General features: G+C 40.5%; 1 protein-coding gene across 1 annotated transcript in view; it reads right to left on the reverse strand.

The window, feature by feature from the left end:
• arid5b (AT-rich interaction domain 5B) overlaps positions 1-17,681 on the reverse strand; it is a 78,139-nt gene that overhangs the window by 34,183 nt on the left and 26,275 nt on the right. The window contains exon 4 of the mRNA XM_085799623.1: positions 9,254-9,484. Coding sequence (XP_085655749.1) covers positions 9,254-9,484 — 231 coding nt within the window. The remainder of the gene's footprint in view (positions 1-9,253; positions 9,485-17,681) is intronic.

Genomic DNA, 17,681 nt, shown 5'->3' on the forward strand with positions numbered 1-17,681 from the left:
GTGACTTGAATCCATTACGCTTCCAGGAATCAGGATTATTTTCACTTAAAAAACAACCCCCCTTGAAAATTAAATACATAAGCAAGTAAACATGAAAGCAATTTAGGAAGGAAACTGGTGTAAGTGCAGTATGAATTTTTCCTGCTTTATTATGGCAGTCATTTGGAAAAAAATTGAAAAAAAAAGAACAGAAAAAAGGGTAGTGTTCTTAATTCATTATTTGTGCGCCGTTGTGCATGCTCCCCCTGGGGAGAAGCAACATTACTCTTTCATCAGATCAAATGAAGCGAAGCCGTGCCGTTCCAGGAAGAGCCAATTAAACTGTTCAAAGAAGTTTATTATTGCGACGGATTATGAAATCATTCTCATCGGATTCATTGGGGTGTGTGTTTCGACAGGGGTGTGAATGTGTGTACTTTACCACTGCGCAAACTCATAAAGGGGGCTGTCGACTCGAGCTTTCCATTTGCAAAGTAAATAGGAAATTACGGTACGCAGTCACAGCGTTACATGTTTTACAAGAGAAATTTCACAAACTCAATTTATAGTCAAAATAAGCTGTAATTACAGGGAACAAATCGCTCCCTCAAATCAGTGTTCTTCTCTCCTTCTCTCTCTCTCTCTTTGTTCTGTCCACATCATGTGATCGCCTCATGATGGTAGCATCGCCTGTTAAGTACTTATTAACACACATCACATTCAAGACATGGCTGGGTTTAATCTTAACCCAGATCCTCTGACTGACACACACACTGAGGAATGCAGTGACCTCTGACCCATGGAGAGCTTAATAATTTCACCCTATTTAGCTCAACACACACATACACACACATTACACACACACACACACACCGTGTATTTGTACAACAAAGACAAAAAAAACACTTAGACATTGGCTTAAATCCAACGAGGCACAATATTTTCATTTTTCTGTGTGTGATAACTCGCAGCTGTCAAGACTGAAAAAAAAAAAGAAAATACAACAAATACTCTACAACACAATAAAAGCTGTAATATGTGACAAGTGAACATGTCACTTCAGCTTTTCCCTTCGCCCGAGTGTTGGCAAGTGGCTTTTAATGGCTATTGTTCCAGGAGAGGAAATTAAAAAAATAAATCCCGTTTTCCAAAGAAAAACGTTGTTGTGAGCAAGCGGAGGGACTGTCCCAAAAATACGCACACACCCTGTTGTTTCGTTGAGTGCCAAATGTAAAACAGAGTCAAAGTTATATAATGTGGAGGATTTGCTAAAAACGGGATAACCTTCAAACACTTCCACATCATTGATACTGACAGACTGCAGCAACAACTCAGTAGGACCGGGGCTTTAAAAAATACAGTATTTCAATTTGGCTTTTGAGGGAGAGAGAGAGAGAGGGATAGATAGATAGAGGGAGGGGATGTGAGGAGAGAGAAAGAGAGAGAGAAAGAGGGAGGGAGAGATGAAAGGGAGCAGTGGATAAGCTTCAAGGCTTATCCTATTCATTACTGGAGGAAAAAAAAAATCACAGCATCGTCCTATAAATAAATGAATGCCAGGATAAACACGGAGCCCATACATCAATAAAACATATGTATTCTAATAGATCACGCTCTACTTACACTTGATGGGATTGAGTCGGCCAATGAGCCCAATCATGGGGACTTTATCATTTTGAAAAGCTACACAGCATTAAGCCATGGTGATTATAAATAATCATCATTCCCATAACAAAATAGGCCAATGGGTACTTTTATCTTCCTGCTCTTTTTTTTTCTTCTTGCTTATATGCTAATTTATTGCATTTTAGGGATTTTAAGGAGTTCATTCCAAAATCTACAAATAATTTAAAGAACACAAACAAGCTCGCTCCTGTTATTTCTATTTTATGGGTAAGTAGGTGAATATTAAAAAGAAAAAAAAAAGTTACACTTGTAAACAAATGTCTAAAGCAGCAGCTGGTGACACTGTTTAATCTCACTCTCTTCCAAAGAAAGCAGCGGAGTGGGAAAAAAACTGGACACATCAATCAAAGTCATCACGTACAGTTTAATCCTCACTTTGCCACGGCCATCCATCAGCCGGGTAACAATGATTTTTGACGTCACTTAAGCTACAAAAGCTCTTTTCAGAAACAACAGCCGGCAACAGGCCTCGACCTGCAGACACGGGGAGCGATGCTTTCTGACATTTATCGCAGCGAGCGAGCTACAAGGCTGCATTCATGAGCTGTTTCCACAGCGGCCTCACTGGCAGAGACAGACTTTGTAAACAGCATCTACAGTTACACTGATGAGTCAGACCTCTTCACTCCAGGTTGCAACACGCTGTTCTCTAATTTTTTTTTTTATCAGGAGCCGTATCACAACCTCACATCTGGGACTTTTGTGGAAACATGACTGACTCACTTAACAGCTACAAAGACATCACATCTTTTCATCGTGTAAATATAATCTTGCTGGAGTTAAACCTCGCTCACCGACACTGGCTCTTCCACATTTGACAAGTGTATTAATGGAATAATCATCTGAGCCATTATGAACGAGGTCAACCCAGCCTGGCCAGCTGAAGTGCAAAGTAATTAATGACACGCTCTGCAGTTTATCAGAGTTTGAAATTACACAACTGCTTTGGGGAAGAAAAAAACTCTTATGCTATATCTTTACATCTGCAGTGACCAGTCATTTTATTTGCACCTATTATGCCTCACGTGTTCATCGCTCACCATTGCAAGAAGAAGTTTAGCTCATGCAGAACATGTAATTGTTTATTCTCTGTGAGTCTTATAAACCCTTTATACCTGCATCTATCATTTACACTTTGCACCTCTTTCATATCTGCCAGTGTTCACACCCTGTGGCAAGCACAAGCCAGAAAACTGTCACTTCGGCGGTGCGTTCAAGGACACTGCAACATTCAAAGTATTTGAAACTATGCTGACAATCTAAAAAAAAAATTAATGAGCTATGTGAATTGGTGTGTGAAGATAAAACCGCACTTAACAAGGTAGTGTAAATTTGTTACTTTCGTTTAAAGTAGTTGCTGTTTGGTGGAGGACTCTGAAACGTGGGTGTCGTAGCGTCTGTACATGCAGCAACAAGGAGAGATTTCAAAACAGTCGCTGCTCGCAGCTGCAATAACATGAGATGTGTGATGTAAAGAGGTGACTAACTGTGTTACCACAACTATTTCACACTGTAGTGGCATGAAAAAAACACAATAGCTGCCTGTGTAAAGTAATAAGTAATATCTCTTCATCTACAAAGTTTTGCTTATCTCTGTAAACCTGAATGTGAAATATTCAAGGGCAGAAGTTTGGCATCAGGGAGCAGCTGAATATATGTGAATGCTACTTCATGTCGTTCACATTATTGTATCAATCCAGAAAATAACACATTTTTATTACAGTTTTTTTATGTAATATCCTTATTCCCATCAAATGAATGATAGACTCATAAAAGAAAACAACGAGAATGCTGCATAAATAACTTGCAAAGTTTATGGGAGACACGATGTACAGTGGCTTATATCATATTATATCCAATATTGATTGTTATTCAATTCAGGAATGAGTGTATAAAAATACTGAGATTATTTTTTTAATACAAAAAATAAAAAAATAAAATAAAAAATGCGGAGGAGGAGGTTTAAACCCTTTAGGAGTGAGTGTTGTGGGTCAGGAGTAGCCATATGTAGCCTGAGAGGCGAAACCCAGGGCAGAGAAAGCTGGAAAATTAGACCCTGAGCCTTTTACTGTGAGCACAAAAGTGAGTTGATCTCAGTTTTTATTAGGTCATCTCTTATTCCATCTGGATTTAGATTGGCCTGACTATCAGAGGACAGCTAACTATGTCATTTACATTAAATATAACATATAAATCCACTGCTATGATACTTTTAATGGAGTGAAGAGTTTGCCTTGGCATACTTTCTCTCTCCACTAGTCAATTATCCTTGATCTGCGCTGCCTCTCAGAGAAACCTTTGCACTGTAAATAGCAGGTCCAGACCTGTGAAAAGCTTATTTATCTCTCCGCTCTCTGTTTGCTAATAACAGATAAGCAGCAGTGCAAAGCAAGAGGCAGTGGTGTCTCTAATGACATAATAGGGAATAGCCCAGAAGCCCCTGCTAATGCTAATGCTGATGGTAATGCTAATGCTGCTTAAGCCAGTGGAAGACAGCGCTTTTAGTTTAAATTGTGTCGTGACATTTATTCTATTGCCCGGTGCATAGAGCAGTAAATAAGACACATCCTGATCCCACAGTGTATTAAGGCTATATGACATGTTATATGATGTGTGTGTAGCCTACAGTGTAAAAATATGTATCTTTCATCCCTGGTAAAAGCATCATTTTGCAGATATGTAAGGACATGACAGTGTGTTCTTTAAGCAGCCTTTCACCGGATGTTCGGTACATTATACCGAGTATACAGTCCATGTCCTGATTATGAAATCTGACTATATGGTCACAACATGTGCTCCTTTTCTCCTCTAAATTCCTGCTCTATGGCCTCTGTATACCATGACATATGGACGATGAAAAATTCATAGGCTGGTGGTTAACACAAATCTGCAGTGGAGATGGGAAAACATGAGCTTAGCAAGCAATTTGCCTATTACATTAACAGACGGGGCTGTCATGGGATGATACTGGCGTATGCATATTTCATCTAATCTGATTTCATGTTTAAAGAGCGAGCGAGAAAGTGGTTCAAGTTGTGGAAACAATGACATCATACTGTATGGTCGTCTGGTGACCCAACCCAATCAAGCAAAGCAGGACTGAATGTTTTTTAAAAAGATATTATCTCAAAGTACCGGGGTAAGATTTTTTTTAGCATGTTTGCTGCTATTCTGATTTTTTTTTTACTTTCTCCTCATGTTTTCTTCTCCCCTTTGTTCAGTTTAATTTTCAGTATCAGTTTCAGTGAGAAGACGTTTGACCAAACAGGAAATCGCCCTCGTAAATACACAGCAAAGCACGACCCAATGCAGCCACAGATGTGCAAAACTATCACATACACACGCAACACATTACAAAAATAGACTGTTAAATTCTGCTTATGATCACTGCATCTGGACATTGTTAATATATTGAAGCAATAAACTGTTTGTTATACTCATCCCACCCTGGAGGATTACAGCAACAGATTCCTGAGGATTGTGCTGAAAATGTTTCTTTTTAATAAAAATCAAACCGGGGTCGAGTGAGAGATATTTCAAACAAAACACAGCGAGCCGAGCATGAAATATATAGTTTCTGTGCTGAGGAGAGAGACCTGGGGAATATAGGACAAATGAGAAGGAGCAAGGGAGGAGGGAGGGGGGGTGGAGGGGGGTGCAGCTCTTCTTAACTGCTTTGCCTCAAACATGATTGCTTCACTAACTTTCAAAAATACTGTTGATTTAAGCAATGTGCACACAAGGGGTGTTAGGTTTCTGAAGGGGGGCGATGTGGAGGACAGAAGGGGGGGAGGGAGGGGAGAGGGAGGGGAGAGGGAGGTCAGCAGTTTGGGAGCATAAACTTCAGAATCAGAGAGAAAATTGGGAAAAATGTTGGGTCATAATATTTTCCTTAACAGACGCCCAAACGAGCAGCTGTCAGGACACTCTGCAGCTTTTTCTTCTTTTTTTTTTTTGCGTTGCACATCTTGTTTAAATATATCATATGCGGCACCTCAGTGTCAAGCTTACAAATGTTTATGTTATTGCTTTGTAACTCACACACGCACACACACACAGAGAGAGTGTCCCTGCCAAATGAGCGTGAGTAATACTCAACAGAACTATGCCAGCTAATAACAAAACCTTGAACCCTGTCATCTGTCATTCAGCGCTGCAGCGGCCAGGCCCACTCAAACTATTCCTGGCTTTTTCTCACAGCACAGGAGCCTCAGTAATGCCAATATTATTAGAGTACAGTCGAGTATGTAACACCTCCTTTATATAAGAGCTTGTTTTTCATTCAGCACACTGGCAGGAGAACATTTGTACCAACGAGGTCTTCAGCACAAACTTTTATTTCCCCCTTTCTCTTGCGATTGTGCCGTGGTGATATTACATTCCTCCTGGCAAGAAATTAAATTGGGGACACAAAGTAGCACGGGTATAATCAATCCATGCTGGCAGAGAATGCATGATAATTATAAACAAAAACTGTGTCATTCCCCATGAGGGAAGCAGCTGCAGGGGTGACAGGCAATGCTGAACATGAATATGGATCACAGGACTTAAGATCTGGTAACTGACGCAACTGCATTTTTTTTTGCTCACGCTGGCTCGCAAAGGGAACAGGATGCCATGTGGTGACGCGGACGAAAAAAAATAAGACGCCAACACAAAAAAGAAAAAAAAAAAAAAGAATGTAGATCAAGTTAAGATAAAGTTAGAGGAAGCTCGCCAACACCAGGAAGGACCTTAAACCATCGAGTAAAGAGTCAGAGCAAACACTGAAGATGTCAAAGCCGTTGTGTAAACAGGGGAGTATCATCACTCACCTCAGGATGTTAATCAAATAAATCTGAATAATGATTATGATGCGGTGCTTAATCCATAACCAGGCTTCATCTGATGGCTACAGTTCACATAATATTGTACCAACAGGCTTACTCAAACTCTGTAATAGCACTTTTTTTTCTTTTTCTTTCCCTTTTTTTTTATTTTTGCATGAGCCCTCGTCGTCTCCTCTACCCCCTGAGGTAGCCTGACACACTTTCATGAATTAGCCTAGACAAGACGGACGGCTATTAGAGCTGCCACAGCAGATTTAGCTGAATCCAAAAGGTCAGAATTAGCATTGAGGGAAGCATTGAAGAAAGTCCTAAAATTGTTCCCCAGATCAATTTTTAACTTTTTAATATTTCACAGCTGCCCAGTATTACTTCTTACATGTCCACAGTGCTGGTATTTATCCTAATAAAGGTGGATTTAATATGGCATTTATAGCTGCTTTTTTTTTCATATGGAGCCCATAAATGGCAGAACTTTACTCAGCAGCTGTTTCTTCATACATATGTGCAAACATTCATCCGTGTGTTTGTGCCCAAAAGTAAGACGCCCTCGAGGCCTTCGTTCACTTGGCAGAATGATGGAAACTACTTAGCTCTGCTGTTTTGAAACAAATCACAAACAAGTCTCCTAGCAGCAATTTCAAGCAGAAATAAAAACCTGCTTTAAACCTAGTAAACCTTCATGTGAACAACATCAGAAATCTGGTTGCCTTAGTCAAAAAAAAAGTAGAACTCCCTTAGGCTCTGAAAATAAACCTTTAGCTTAAATGTGGCTCACAGAGGAATGGCATTATTGAGCCAAGTGAATGAGCAACAGCAGCCACAGGATGTTAGCGTTACTATTCATAACTTATTTTCCTATGCCTAAAACCGTTTTCCCTTCTGCTCTCACCTCTGCTGCTCTCTTAAAATGCAATTACCTACTGGTAAATTTACAGGAAAAGAAAAACAATGACTTTTTGACCAGAGGAGCCGTTACTGTGAATGTCAAATTGATGTTGCACAAGAAGCCCGCCGAGCTCCACTGTGCTACCAAACACAGGAAATATAAAGAGAGATGAATCACCATTATTCCTTTGTCTTAGCCCGGCTCGGGGGTTAATAAAATGTCTGGGTCCAGGAGCGGCGGGGAAAAAAGCACAGTGAATGGCAAAATAGACATGTTCCAGCATTTCAAAAATTCCTTTCAGAGGTGTAAGTGCTGAGGGTGTTTGAACGGTGGTCGCTCATGTTCATAAACACAGAGAGAGAGAGAGAAATACCCCTCTGGGGACAAATTAACCGACTCCGAGTGAAAATCATAATGAAACTATATTGAAAAAGCAAATGACGGTCGATTGTGTTGTATTGAATTCCACTTTTGGTCTTAATTGACAACACTAAAACCAAAACAACATTGATCAAAGTTCACATATGTTCCGTTTTGATGGCTTCAATCTATGTGGGGCAAAGGTCAGAAATGGACAAACAGAGGGGTTTTATCATAAAAGGGAGGAGCGACGGCAGAAATGAAACGACAGAACACTAAATAATGATTTCCACACTAATTCAAATTACAACTGCAGACTTCCTCATATTGTGTAACAGCCTTTTTTCTACATCAAAGCCAAGTGACAGGTATTATAGACCAGAGTTAGGGGATTGTTTACATTTTGTGATTTATTATTGCTATTTTTCATGACTTTGGAATGAAAACATTATACTTCTATAGCTAAATATAGAATTAAAAAAAACAAATAAAACTGAAAGCTATTCAAAGATATGCACGCATTACCCAGAGTGCAACTTAACCACTTATGGTTCAGTGGGAAATATGATGAGTTCCCACTCGGCTACTTCATCAGAAAAGCCTCCTGAGGTCAGAATTTCAAGTCATAAGCAGTTGCGTAAAAACTGCACTTCATCTGGTTTTGTGTCATTAAATGAGTCGTACCCACATTATTGTGCAATTCTGCTTGTAGACATCTTGTTAAGTCGCTCTCACCCGCAAACTATCATGCAATGTGCCAATAACAGCAGTCCCCTATACTGTAGCCCCAGTAGAGTCAGGTATGTTAGGGCAGAAGCTGTTGTTGACGTAATGCAGCCTGAGGCGGAGGTCTGATTAGGTCACCTCTGTCTTCCTATCCCCGCAGTTCCTGGTTTACATTGTCAAACCACCAGGCGTGACATCATTATGTGGACTTATACACACACTGTATGTATTAGCATTCATCATTGCCAGACGCTGATGTGTAAAATCAATGCACTTGTCCTCTGAAAAACGCACTGGATTGTGTGAGGAGGACTGTATCATCCCCGAAGCCTGAGGATACATGTTTGTTTTCACAGGTCAGCAGCTATGTTTGATACAGAAGTTCCCTTTTCTTCTTTCGTTTTGATCGGCAGCCGTTACACAAATTAACATTTTAAATGGACAGGGGTATATATTTCTGGGATGGGACTGAAATCAGTTGGCCCCAAAAAGTGCAAACACTGTCCATTTATCCACTAAAAGCAGACTTGAACAAATGGTCAGGGTAACCAAAAACGACATAATTGAAAGTTTGAGATGAACCGTACTGTGAGAATGAGTTTTAAGTGCATGCTTACATCCAGAGCTCAGGACATGAGGAGCTTGATGTTTCATGGGGGCCATGTGCAACACTCCAAATGTCATAAACCGCTGCCGCCGCCGCCGTTAATGGCTGTTAGCATTTCAGATGAGCTAATACGATAACTTATCTAAAGGCTGCAATCAAATCCCCAGCTGCCACACTCACCAAACTCGTCGCAGATGCTCTCATTCTGCAGCAGGGCGGGGTGTTCGAAGGTGTCCCTGCAGTAGAGGATCCTCGTGTTCCCGCCCAACGCAGCGATGCCGCCCAGCGCCAGCACCGTGTGGTCGATGAGCAGGGAGGACGGCTGCTCTCTGAGCCGCGCCAAAACCGAGCGGTACCGGCAATATTGGGGGTAACTGAGGACCAAAACCTTCCGCCCGTCTTCTTCCTGGCCTGAAAAACACACAGAGGACACAAACAGAGGTTTAGAGAGCGCACAGGGATGAGTTTGATTCAACATTGGACAGGGAATTCTGTAAAGGGAAACAGAGAACATTTTGTTTCTCAAGTGCTCCTGTAAGATTTGAGAATGGTACCACTTAATTTTACAGGACACACTCACTCTTCCATTTCTGTTCAGATGTTATTACTTTACTCTCTCTCTCATACATCATTCTTTGGCTGCTATTATATTCTGACTCATCTGCTGCCAGTGTACGGTGAATATGATCCTTTTACTCCTTAGCAGTGGCCTTAAACTGTGAGGTTTCCTGTAATGTGTGTTATAAGGGAGCTTTATATATTTTCCTTGTGTAACTTTGGTTTAGTATGATTTTAAAAGGAAATAAAAACTTTAATGTACGAAGCTTATTTATTTTCAATAATTCCTAGACACCAATACAATGTTTGCTATTTGCTGTTTCCTCCAGTGTGAACTAGTACCTTGACTTTTGAACTATTATCTCTTCATATCCTCTCACAATGGCAATGTGCTTCAGGAAATACATGACATTCAGGAAAAAACACGCTGCGATAGTGCTGTTTCACTGTGACTTCTAATAGCTTCCTCTTAAAAAATTCTCACACCCCTGTCCTCTTTGTAATAATGACACATAGACACACGTTGTGCAAATAACATATGTGGTCGGACTGCATGTTTGAAATGAATGACGTGTATATCTTGTTTTGACATAGTTTTCTTTTACAAACACATGGTCAAGGTGAGGAATCTAGATTTTTAAAAAAAGTTGTCCTCCTGACTGCTGAGCTGTTGTCCCAACCTTCAGCCATCTTAGTGTTTACATCTATTAATACCTGCCGGGAAATCAAGCAAAAAAACAAAACAAAACAAGTTGAGTAAAGTAGTAATCTCACAAAGCTGCTTTGATAGCACAGGTAATACTAAAACCTCCCATCAAGACCTGGTTCTGGCAGTGTTGTTTCTTGTGTGGGTGTGTGATTATTAGTATTCCAGCGACAGGGTGTGAGTTTGATTAATGCATTATTACCTGTGACAGATAACTGGCAAAGAAACCTTCTGCTATTATTTGGAAAAAACCTCAGGACAGGAAGCACAGCCTAAGCTGAAACAATAACATGGCGTAAAAAAATTAAAAAAAAAAAAAAGCTTAGGGAGGATATACTGATAGACAAATCAAACTGCTAATATTACACCGATACCATGTCAGAGTCTATTGCCTTGCCGAGAGCTCGGTGAGGCTGTTATGGAGGTACAACTGTGCATTGAGTTGAATGTGAAGTTCTTGTTCAGCATGCATAATGTTTGACGGGGGTGTTTTGGGAGCAGAACTGCCAGTGTATATATATATTCATAAACCAAAGCACTGGATAAACAGAAGATTTTGACTTGTACGGTAGATGAGTGTTAAGGGATTGCCAAAGTTTTTGCATTTCATCCTGAGGGGGACATGAATGTCTTGTAGCGAATTTAATCGCAGTCCATCAAATAGTTCTTGAGAAGTTTCAGTCTGGGCCAAAACACTTTTCATCCCAGAGCAATAAAAACACCATAAACTCAGTGTTGAATAGTTACAGCAGATAAAGTACGCTGCTATTATGGAAACTTAAAACAGTGCAAATACAAATGTCAAACAAGTCGGTGCAGGAACATTTTTTAACTTCAATTATGTTCAGCGTGCAGATATCTATACAGGACTTAACATGATAAACTAGGAGCTATTGATAATATCTGTTTAACTGAACCAACAGACAAACATTTCATTATCCTGTTGTGACAGGATATGAGCTTCGGTATGTATGTGGAGCTAGCTATAGGTTACTATAGAGGTTACAGCTCTTATTTAGTTCGCCTTCATTATAACAGAGCACATCTGCCACCCACATAGCAGAGATATAATTATTATCGTCCAATTATTATTTCTTGATGCATCAGGGGATGGAAGTGGGTAAATAAGGCACCGGAGGAAATCAATACTCCAATGAGCCGATTTGAAGATTCAGAAAATACAGTCCTCAATTTTTAATGGTGGTATTTGATTACGAAATCTGATGAGTTTTTTCTGCCAATGATGTTTAACAAAACTGAAAGAGCTGAAACATTCTTTGCACCACATGTAACAGTTTACACAAAGAGATAACTAGGTACATAAAGAGATAACTAGCTAGAACTAATTACATAATGCGTTACTGGCCTGCAGTTTGTTATTGTTTTCACTATCGATTAGTCTTTTGATTATTTTCTCAATGAGCCGTTTAATTGTTTAGTCCAAAATACAAGAAAAAATGCCGCAGTCATTATTTCCAAAAGCCAAAGTAGACATGTCCTAATGCCATGTTTTGACTGAGCAGCAGTCCAACACGTATTCGGTTTAATGTGATCAGCAAACATTCACATCAGAGAGGCTGAAACTATTGATACAATATGAATATGTCTCTGGTCCAACGCTCCCACGGGCACGAACCTGAGAATGTGGCCATAACAGGTTTCTAATCTTGTGATTATATGATAAGAAAAATGACTCATGACCTCAGCAGAGGTAATACAACACAGGACAATACAGCACAGTGACTTGAAATTGCTTTAAATCACACACTCGCTCGCACACAAACTGTGAATGTGCATTGTTCCTTAAAGCTTCAGTCAATGTCACATTTTGTGCACTCACTTGCTCTTATGGACTGTTGTCTGAAAGCAGAGAGCTAATATTTTTCCGAGCTTTACAAAGCTGACTACACGGTTCAACATTTGATGGAGCGGAGTCAGGCAGTTTGAAACATGATTTTTATATGAATTATTCACCGTGCTGTCCGCTCTTACAAAGCCCTTGGACAGGACATTCATGGGAATTTCTGCTGGTGAGTTAATATTTCAGGGGAGGATAACTAGCCAGCATTTCACCTTGATGTACACTGAGTTTTAACAGGTCCATTTAAAAAATGCATTTCCCCCCCCCTTTTTTCTTTGGCTGTTATTTTTTCAAGCTGGCGGCTGATAAAAATCACTGAAATGTGCAGCAGGAGCAGAGCAGGAAGGACAGAATTCATAACATATTTACAGCAGCTGCATTCCCGACAATCAGCGCAATTAGTTCCACTGAACTCCAATATGACGACCACTTCAAAAGAAATTATTAAAGCCATTCAACCAGCACACTAACACACACACACACACAACACATATGCAGAGGTACTGTAGGAGCCACCAAGCCCACAGATGTATAAACACACATATTCCTGCAATACATATCACGCTGCAGAAACACACATTCATCAAAGATTGCGGCAGTTGTCGTATGCAATTACAGCTCAGAGGTAGGGCAGGCTTTGTTTCCAAATGTCAGGGATTTTATTGTAAGCGGTCACCGTCAGACCTGCTCTTTCTCCTGAGGACCCTCACAGCATTTCACTTGATTAGATTCAATTTGGTGAGAGAGCTGCAGGGCATTAATAATGCTACAAAGGCGTTGTAAAGTATGCATGTCAGGGTGTGTGTGTGTGTGTGTGTCAGTGTGTGTGTCGGTGCGTGTAATGTACATTGAGTGTATATAGACTTTAAAAATTCCTTTTGTTCTTACAGCCCGACCTTTCAGAATAAAAGGACGTCCTTATCTGTACGCAAGCTTTCTAATTGGTTTGGGCTGCGGCTGCATCACTAGAGAGCTGGAAGACACAGTGAGAACATTATGCAATTTGTTTCTCTCTCTTTCTCTCGCGCTCTCTCCGGATACCCCTCTTCTGTTTGTCCTCCTGTCTGTCTGTCTGTCTGCTTGTCTGTCTGTCTCTGCCTCCGTCCTCCTCTCCTGGTGGAAGTATATAGCGTGTTGATCAGACAGCTGTGGCGCGGGGCAGATTATTTTCAGAACACGCTGTAAAGCTCCTGACCTCATAAACAACAATAGTGTCAGGGTCATAACCGCTCTACGGGACAGCTGACGTTACAACCGCTCAGTCAGTGCAGCACTCAATAAACTCCATTACAGTACCACGACGTACAGTAAAGCGATGACGCTCGCTGGCAGTTAAGTAATGTATTTATGACTCTACGTGTCACGATCTGTGCAGCATGGTTAGTAATAATGTAACATGGTTATAGTATAATGTCCTCTGTGGCTCCTTCCAAACTCACCCGCCACAACACAAATTCATACCAGAAAGTCTGTGCTGCAAACTGGAGAAGTGGGGGGTGGATTATAAAAGACATGGGGTTTTACAAGCTAAGAGAGCCCTATTGAAAGATGCTATCGAGTTGGTTTATGTAGGATCGAGTGTTTTTGGAGCTTGACTCATCCTGGGGATTAAAAGTCAGAATATTTCGACCCCTGTTGCTTCAATTTTGTCCTTTTTTTTCTAAATCCCCCAAGTCTCTTGCTGAGACCCTTAATCTGTTTGTCACCTCTGTTATCATTAACAAGTAACTTCACAAAAGGGAGAATAATAACAAATAGATAACAGATATGTGATACCATCAGAGGATTGCAATGCAAAACAAGGCAAGGCGTTGAACAGTGCGGGTGAAATGTCAACTGTGAAAGCATCTACGCATTTCTGAGATGATATGGTGCATATAGTTTGGGAGCCAAAAATAGAATTTCTTGTTCTGACATTCCTATGTAGTTCCTGCTGGATAAACAGACAGCACACATTAAGTTCATGTGATCAGTGGCTGCAGTGACATAAGGGATTAAGAATCCAGCAAAAAATTTAAAAAAATATGACTGCTTCCATTATAAATGGTTTTTAAAATCTATTCGGAAATGTATTGATGGTTTTCTTGAAAGTGGAAAAAAGTCTGAGTGATATTATCATATGTTTAGTCTTATTTACAAGTCTGGCAGCAGAATTTCTTCCGAGTTTCTTGGAGACACGTTGCGGGTGACTGAGCCACTCAAGTCAAAGAAAGTGTGTAACAATAATGCAACCAGGATGTGACACAGGCATGAATGAGTCTCGCTGTGTCTGGAGATGAGAGGATAGAGGGCTGATCTTACTCCAGTTTAAAAGGCGTGTGGCTAAACCTGTTGTCTCATATACATTAAATTGTGCGCGTAATACGTACAGTAGGCGTTATATGACAGGAGCGAGTCTAAAGCTGCTGATGTGCGTGTTCAACAGGGTCACGACCGGTGATCCTAATGTATGTTTCCTGAGGTTTGAGCCAATCATCCCCTCATGTCAGGGACATAATTATATAAAATGGATGGTCTGTTAAACCCACTTGAGGCTTGGAATACCTTAAAAATGACATCAGTCAGGAAACACATTATGAAGAATGTTTTTCTTTCTTTCTCTCTCTGGTTTTCATTCAGAGAAACCTATTAGTTTCAGGTATTGTTTTGACCAACGGTGGCATTAAAAAGCTTGTACAATGAATCAATACAGTACGTTTCTGCTGTGGTTTTGCAGGATTGTGCTTTGCTATGAATCATGACCCAAGGGATGCGACGGATGGCACACGGATGAAAGAGAAGTGAAGTCAAAGAAAAGCTGTAGCTGTTGATTTTTCCGAAGACAAAAGCATACAAACATCACTGAGCGATATTGTTCCTTCCAGCACCTCTTTTAATCAAAACCTTTACAAGCAGAGATGTGGAGCAAAACACAAACAGTGAACAAAATGAGTAATTCCAGTGCAGAGCTTTTGTTTCACTGATTTGAAAAGAAACAACTGTAAAAAAAAAAAAAAAAAAAAAAGGGATCACACTGCTGCTTTTGATTGTTCTCATTTTCTGGCTTCCAGGCAGCCACTGCTTTCTATTCAGAGCTGTACGACTTGCAGAGACTTTTAAGTTGCTAATAATACACTTTGGTGCTGCGTTAAAGGAAACAAGAAAATGTGAGCGCCGCCTGCCAAACAGTGACTTTTTAACGCCAAACTCATATCATCCTTTTCACAACATCTGCGCCTGCTTCCTGCACCGTCCCTCCAAAAAAATAAATCTGATTCCTCTTAAAAAAGCCTCCAGAACGAGATGTTTTTAGCAGCTGACTTTTCAATTCTTGAATTTCCCTCAAACACAACGAAGCATTTCAAAACAGACAAATCACTTGCAAATGCATGTGAATAATAGCCGGTTTTAAGTCTCCGAAAGTTGATATTCATACTGACATGAAATGAGACCAGCGCTGAAACAATTATGCTTAAGTGACTTATTGTTTTTCTGGTTCCAGCTTCTCAAATGTGAAGATTGGCTGCTTTTCTTGTAAGAGAATATCTCAAATACTCGCTGTTGAACTTTTTTTTCCCCCCCCTTTTTGGTAAAGGACAAAATGACTGGAGTTTGAGATCATGAAGGACCTTTCTGCGAAATGACTGTTCAGTTATTTGCAAAAAAAGACTCAAGAGAATGATGAATGATAAAAGTAATCATTAGTTGCAGCCCTGAGTGAAACCACCTGAAAATGTGATGATGGTGTTGCATGTTTAGCAAAAAGTTTGTGATGTATCGGAGAACCGTGGTTAATGAGCCAAAAACTTGCAAAAGTAACAGTATAGCCCTTTTACAACATATTAAAATGGGGGATATTGCACTAATGTATCAGACTACGCTGTAAACGACACTGCTGCTGCTGCTGCTGCTGCTGCTGCAGTCCATAGCCACAGACTGGGAAAGTCATTAGCTCCAGTGGCTGGCATGAGACACTCTGCACAGTAAAAAACACAGATCTCAATCTACTCCAGCCCAGTAAAAAAGCAACATGCTGTAATATATGTGCACAATTTTTGGTTCATAAATATGACAAACTTGTATTTAACAGTGCAGCATGGATGTGATGTTTGTGGGGGAAACGTTGGAGCGAGCCAGCTCTTCCTCTGGGAAGTGGAGAGGAGAGACTGTAGTGTGATGCAGCCTCACTGTGTACCAGAGAAACAGGAGTGGAAATAAGCATGATGAGAACAAGCTCTGACACTATATTAAAGAATTAAAGAGTATTTTGTGCAATTACACCAGAGGAAAAAATGTCTGTTTCTCTTCCATAACAAGCATGATAAATTACTCGTCATAATCAAAATCTCAGAAATGCCGCGTACGACATGAAACTCATTAATTGTGGTTGAAGCAGCTGCTCTGCTGGATGAATAGCTATTGCAATATTAGATGAAACATGGCTGATATCATTGAATTTCAAAACAGAAAAAAAAAAAGTAGGTCTGAGATCCTCTAGAGGAGAATTTTCTGTAGTGGCTTTGAAAGTTGGGAATGAGACTTGCGTGGTAATATGAGGGCTGGTGACAGTTAAAAGCAGATCTTTGCTGGCTAATTAAAAACCAAATGTGACTCAAGTAAACTGTGTCATTTACATTCAACCGAGCTTAAAAATATTCCGACTGCCCACAAGCTCCTGACAAGATCTCTCAGGCAAGTGTGCTCATTTCTCTTGTCACAGACGAGCAGGAAAAAGCTGAAAACCATTACTCTCGTGCTTGCTCTCTGTCACCCGCTGTAGTCCTTAAATCACTCACTCGGCTCAAATTTGCTGTTGTCAACATTTCCACATTATCTGCTCGGCCAAGGAATTTACTGGATCCCCCTGCTGCTTTTGTGGGGTTGGCGAGAAATGGCAAGGCATGTAACCCAGAGCCAATAATGTCACTTTCATATTTGATGTTTTTCTTTTTTTCTCCCTCTCTCTCTCTCTCTCTTCTCTTTAAACACGAGTTGTAACACCAAAAACAAGTCCAAATCCTTTAAAAAAAGAGAAGAAATAGGCAGAAAGTAACAGAGAAGATTGAGAGGAGGGAGGGGAGAAGCAGAGAGGAGGAGGTTCTTGTTTGGTATTCTCCCTCCATCCTGCAGGCCCTACGCTGCTCCATGCTCCGTATTGATCTCCGAAGTTGCCCTGTTTCCATTTAACCTCATAATATATAACACATCTCTGATTCATCCGCCTCTTCTCTCTCTCTCTCTTTCCCTTTCTCTCACACTTCTCAATGACGGGACATGACACTGAGAAGGGCCCATATAAGCAGCAGCAGGCGCCCGATCTGGCTATTGGTTTCATGTTATTGAAACCTGACCAAATAAAGAGGGAACAGCATCTGTCAATGACACCAAATGGAAATGATGCGTATAGGGTGGGTGGGTGGAGGGCTGGAGAGGGGGGTTTGGGGGAGGCGGAGGCAACATTGTGTTTCCTACCAAGAGAGAATTACATAAAACAATGAAATAAA

The sequence above is a fragment of the Trachurus japonicus genome, chromosome 15, assembly GCF_045865225.1.
Source record: "Trachurus japonicus isolate A0001 chromosome 15, Traja_1.0".
NCBI classification, from domain to species: domain Eukaryota; kingdom Metazoa; phylum Chordata; class Actinopteri; order Carangiformes; family Carangidae; genus Trachurus; species Trachurus japonicus.